We start from the raw sequence: 5,979 nt of genomic DNA, 5'->3' as shown, positions 1-5,979 counted from the left end.
GTCTTCACTTCTAACCACAAATGTGGTTAGAACTACATGAGATAGAAAAGTGGACAGTTTTAATTCAGACACAGGAAAATAACCCATTTTCGTCCTTTTAAGTCGACCCAAATAAATGGGTTTCGGTGGTGTCTAAATTAAAATGTGGTTCACATTTATGCCCTGTAAACATATATTTTTTTCAGTTGAATCAAATTAGACCAACTTTTGTTCATATAGAAACTTATCTTTTAATATTACAATACCAGGATCCTCTCACATTTTATATACAATATGTCACTCCACATTTAAAATATATTTCTTAGATTTACATAAAAAATGAAAGTACTAATGTTATTTACAAAAATACATTCAATACCACTAACATTTAGATGCAACGTTCCCACTTTGCTTTAAACAGGAATGAACTTCTTCTGAACATGGCACAAAAGGATCACCATAATAAAAGTAAATATATTACAAAACCAACCAAACAAAAAGTAAAACCGCTAGATCTAAGCCACTCGCGGTTCCCAAGATACAAGCCCAAAGCCGAAAGGGTTTTTCATCCGAGAGTGCACAGCAGTTTCCAGAAAGTTTCTTTGTGAATATGTCTCCTTCCCTATCATAAACTCCTGGGTCTGTCTTCCTAAATATTAACGTAACGTGACCTAAAGGATTAGTCGAAGCGGGGGGGGGTGGGATCTTCCTGCTCCGCGGAGAACGACCGGAGCACCGAGTTACTTCTCCACCACCTCCTCCACGCAGGGGAGTTTGTGTTCCTCCGAGGAAATGCTGTCCACGATGGAAGAGAGGCATCGAAGGCTACTCGAGGCCGATGAATCAATGCTTGTCCCTCCTGGGAGCAGAAAACACACAGACACATGAACATACTCCCCATGGAAGGAAGGCAGCTCTGCTCCCCGCGCTGGGAGCGCCGGCTCGCAGGGCACATCCCGGTTCCCGCTCGGCTCGGAGCATTGCTTTCTGCGCCCAGAGAGCTCCCCAGCCCCCTCCCGGGGTGTTCTCTCGTAGCCCTGTGCCCTTTCACTTTACCTTCCTTGGCGGTTATCACGAGCCCCCTGGAATGATCCGAAACACTTGGCCACTGGGAGCTGCAGGTGCGCAGGAAATCCGCACCCTCAAGCTGCAGGAAAACCGAGGCAGCAGATTAGTCAAGAAGCATGGGTTCCGGGGGTGGGTTAGGGGGCCCTCGGCGGGGGTGTCTCCCCTGTTTCCTCAGGCCGGGTACGAATTTCCTGCCTCTTGCAGGCACCCCGTGTTCACGGGTCACCGGGGCTTCATTAAAGAGGGAGCGGGAGGGGCGGGCGAGGAAGGGGGACGGGAACGGAGACCGAGCAGGGGGAGGTTAAGGCCCCGAGGAAGGCGTCTAATCAGCCTGTCCTTTCCCCGGCCCCGGCGGCAGCATCTGGGCTTACATTTTCTTGCTTGGGTCTGTAGCTGAAGGGGTCCACCCCTAACTCCTGCATTTTATCCTGCTGATCCAGCCGGTGCAGCAGGTCCTGCAACCGCTCGATGTAGTTAATGGCGCTCCGCAGAATCTCCACCTTGGGCAGCCTCTGGTTGGGGTTGGCCACAGTCCGTCGCTTCAGTGCCTCGAAGGCCTCGTTGATTTTCTTGAGCCGCCGCCTCTCGCGCAGGGTGGCGGCCTTCCGCCGGTCGGTGGGGGCAGATTTTCTCTTGCAGGTCTTGCAAGCCCAGATCAGGCATTGGCCGGGGCAGTGGGGAGGCTGTAGGCCTGGGGGCGCCAGGACATGTTCCTCTCCGCTGCTGTCGCTCCCGGCTTCCGGGGGCATTTGGTCCTGGCAGGGGGACAGGGTACCATCACTCCCTGGATACAGAGGAGAGCCCTCTGCCACTTCCAAGGGCTGCAAGGTAACATTTTCCCCGTCCAAGTAGAAGAAATAGGAGCCAGTTTCAAAAAGGTCCATCATCATGTTCTCTTCCTTGGCCTCTGACTTGGTCTGAACGGGGTGATGGGCTCAAAAACCCAGAAGGTTCTGGGTGGTTACCCAGATGGCATTTAATTAGTGCGGTGACATAAGTCGCCCCAGCTTTATATATAGTAGCTCCTGAAACTCAATCCAACTTTTAGCTGTCATGGAGCATCAGTCTCTCAATGTGATTACAGCCAGTGCTCTCTAGAACATCTAGTTTGAAAGAAAACTGAGAAGTGTCACCTTCAGAATGATGTGACAACCTATATGCAGGACAGGTTAAAACAAAATACGTAGACTCCTAGAATTTAAACAAAGCATCGAACGCTTCCTCTAAAGTGGCTAACCTGCTTACAGGAAAAGTTCAAAACAACTGGGGATTAACACTGCACTGTTCCCCCTCCCCCAGGCTCATCTGAATTCTAAGTATAGACCCATGATGAAAGATTTCAAAGGCAATAGCCATTGCTCCAAAATAGCTTGGTTAATATTTGCAGAGTGGTTCAGCTCTTTTCTCTCTCCTGCCTCTCAAAAAGATGCTATTCCTGTGATAAAACCATTACAGTCCTTCCAAGGTTATACATGACTTTCAGGCTTCAGCCTCCATAGCAGCAGGTAAATCTCTTTCCTCTCTTTTACTAAGGTTGTATGACAGTCTGGGAGCTGGAAGGGGTGGCTAGAGGGTGCTCAGATTCCTTCCTTGGCTATCTTTTTCTGGAGGGTGGCAACTAAGATCCGAATTCCATACCCCTCCATGGTGGACCAGTAGTACCTATAAGGTAAGGGGTGGGACTGAGGATGGGGATGCAATGATTGTAATCATGTCTCTTGAGTAATAGTTTTAGTGGAAATAAGACTCATAGCTATTTGATATTCCAGGATTCAGTGTGGCACTCTAAGTCTCCTCTGTTAAGGCTCCTGTTCTACACTGCGTGCTCATGGCTTTTTCATTAGCTTTCTTGGCACCCTTTGATGCCAGATAAATTGTTTCATAGGATTCAGCTGAGAAAGGCAGCAATGAAGACACAAATCAAGGAAGAGTGTGTTTAACTGCAGCGTGCCTGTGGTTCAGTACACACAAGTATGGTGGTTGGGGTGGTGGTACAAGATAAGGATGAAGTGCAAGGCCCCTAAATTCCAAAGAAGTCCCTTCAAGTCCTGGCTAAGTTAATTTCTATTTCTGTGTGCCTAGGTAATACTAGGTTTCGATTTCTCTTAAGATATCAATGGTTGCCTTATAGAATTTTGGGGACAATTCGATAAACTGATCCCATGCATCTGAAGCATATAACCTTACATTAGCTGCTTGATGAACATTAGTTATCATTGAAAGCATAAGGCTATGTCAAGGCTAAGACCATTTCTTATGAAGGAAATGAAGCACAGCTGTAGCAGATAATTTTTCCTCCTATTGAAATTATTTTGTTATATCCTTTCCTTTTCCCTCCCCTTTCCTTTCCTTCCCAGAGCTCTGGAAGACTCTTTCCAACTATAAATTGCCTTTGGGATGACAGTCACCTCTGGTTTTGGCCATTAGAGTCAGTGCCTGAAAAACCAGATGGCAACATAATATCTTCTTCTACCCCAAGCAGCGATAATTATAGGCTACGCTCAATATGATTTCATTTTTTTTAAATGAATAGGCTGAAAACAATGTCCTTGGACTCAATGGTCAGACAATGTAGAAACTAGTTACATTTTTGAGTTAAGTCGCTTACTCCAGAAGATAAATCTTCATAGTTTTTTCCTATCAAGCCATAGACCTGAGATGTTAAGTTTTGCCATTTTGTGCTGTTTTTACATTTTTGTTATTGTGCAGCTGTATATTCCTTGTGAAGTATGAGAACCATTTTTCAGTTTTTAAAAAAGTAGGAGGTACAGGGAATAATAAGAATCCAATACTTTTGTGCAGTTTCTCCTATCTCTGCCAGTCCCCTGGTTGCTAATATCAGCAGTAGAGACTACAGATTGGAGACTCCAAGAATTCCTGGAATAGCCTTGAATATATTATGGAAAATTAGCCTGTGCTCTTCACTCTGTGCTGCATCTTCTAACGTGAAGACAATTTGAAAAGTCATTTTAAGCAGTAAAATTATATAGCATTATTGCTAAGATTATTAAGAAAATGATATCTGAAATTCATTTATTCAACATTTTTGAGTTACTTACTGAGTGCCAGATAGTGTCTTGGGTGCCAAGAATAAAGCAGTGAAAAATGATCCCTTTTCTTATGGAGATGGAATCTAGAAGGGTGAGTGAGATTGACTAAGCAATTAAAAAAAATGGGAGAAACAGCCCTTGAATTGGGGTGTAGAAGGCCTAGATCACAATTATTTTGGGCCTCTGAGAACTTAGTCAACCCTAATATCTCAAATTCTCAGTTTTTATAATGGCAAAGATATCATATTCTCAAAGGTCATGATAAAGTTTTTAAAAATGCAAAATCACTTCAAAAATGTTGCATACCCATAAGAGAAAAGTATTTTTATTACTGCAATTAGGTTTACAGAAATAATGAGGTTAGAAAAATATTGCTTCTCAGAATTTTGTTGCTTGGATGTTAGAAGTAACGTGTAAGGTGATAATGATTCTCAGACTTGCCTCTGATTTTAAAACTTTTCGGGCAGATCTGAGATAGTCTATGCATCATGAACCTACTAAAGAATATGGAAATGCGCTTTCTCCTTAATTTTCCCCTTATTTAAATATCGCCACTGGAGAAACAGTGAGTTCAAAATATAGACAGAGAAGATTCTAAAAAGAAGAGGAAAAAGCTTTGGGGTGCTAATCAAGAGCAACTTCCCAGATAGGGGTGGCATTTCTTTGTGTGAATTCAGATATCACTACTGAATTGTCATTTCTTATTAAATTACAAAACCCCTATAACAACATTCTCTAGAATTCAGGCTAATAATATTAGTCTTGTTATTCACCTTGTTCAAACAGATTTTTCCCTTTTTGTTGTTTTGAGGGCTGGAGTAGGGATGGGAAGAGAGAAAAAAGGAAATGCCAACTTGGGAAATAACCATTTTTTATTAGATTAGGTAATGGGAAAATACACAACGATTCCAAACAACTAAGTAGTGAACTCTTGGAACTCAAACTGTTTACAGAATGTGAGATGCCTGTAATTGCAATTACATTATTTCTCAGTACATCGTGGGAGACACAGTTCTTGACAAGTCATCAAAACAGGTTTATCCTCCAAGCTTTAGATAGTTCAAGTACATTTTTTAATTATGGAAAAAGTAAATAATAATAGAATAATAAAATTAAATATCAGTAAGTCACTTCAGGGGCCTAGAGTTCATAACAAAATGTGAAAGTAAGTTAGTGATAGAATTTAGAGTTTTCAAATAGTTTTCAAATTATTCTTACTTCATGCTTAGTTATTTGTAAATGCATTTTCTTCCCATCATCTCCACAAAATCTTGAATATGTCCAGCTTTTCCTCTCTGTGAAAAAGAGTAGGAGGAAAAGGATTATGGCTAGCCCAGCCAACAGTGGGTTTCCACTGTGAGCCCTTGGGAAGGTGTTGTATCTGGTGGCAAAGCAGAGTCTTGGATAAGTCAGAAACTACGTTCTAGCCATTCATAATTATACATTCCAAGCTTGTTTTAAAAGAGATCAAATGGCATATGTAATACATATATCATAGATTTATTGTTAGCATAAAATGGAAAAATATATCTTGAGTCCATATTATGGAGTGGGCACTCAAAAATGTTAATTTCCTTCCTTCCCAATTCATACGGCTTCTAATTGAAATAGCCAAAGGGAATTCATTGAAATATGCAGATCTGTTAAGACAGATGTTTAGGATAAATTTAGGGATTCATTTGTGTTAATTGTGTAACAGAAGTGAAAATATTAGCACTAGTATTAGTTGCTCAGTCGTGTCCAACTCTTTGCGACCCCATGTACTGTAGTCCTCAAGGCTCCTCTGTCCATGGAATTCTCCAGGCGGGAATACTGGAGTGGGTTGCCATCTCCTTCACCAGGGGATCTTCCTGACCCAGGGATCAAACCCAGTCTCCTGTAC

At 42.5% G+C, this 5,979-nt stretch overlaps 1 protein-coding gene across 1 annotated transcript; it reads right to left on the bottom strand.

Annotated features, from left to right (window-relative positions):
- Window positions 1-210: 210 nt before the first annotated feature.
- On the bottom strand, window positions 211-2,041 carry MYF6 (myogenic factor 6). The gene is made up of 3 exons (XM_043880379.1): window positions 1,419-2,041; window positions 1,036-1,126; window positions 211-838 (listed from the first exon to the last, which is right to left on the bottom strand). The coding sequence occupies exons 1-3, from the start codon at window positions 1,935-1,937 to the stop codon at window positions 720-722; spliced, it is 729 nt and encodes a 242-aa protein (XP_043736314.1). The 5' UTR covers window positions 1,938-2,041; the 3' UTR covers window positions 211-719.
- Between the last annotated feature and the right edge of the window lie 3,938 nt (window positions 2,042-5,979).

Source organism: Cervus elaphus, chromosome 3, assembly GCF_910594005.1.
Source record: "Cervus elaphus chromosome 3, mCerEla1.1, whole genome shotgun sequence".
In the NCBI taxonomy this organism is placed as follows: domain Eukaryota; kingdom Metazoa; phylum Chordata; class Mammalia; order Artiodactyla; family Cervidae; genus Cervus; species Cervus elaphus.
This window is presented reverse-complemented; position numbering and strand designations above follow the sequence as displayed.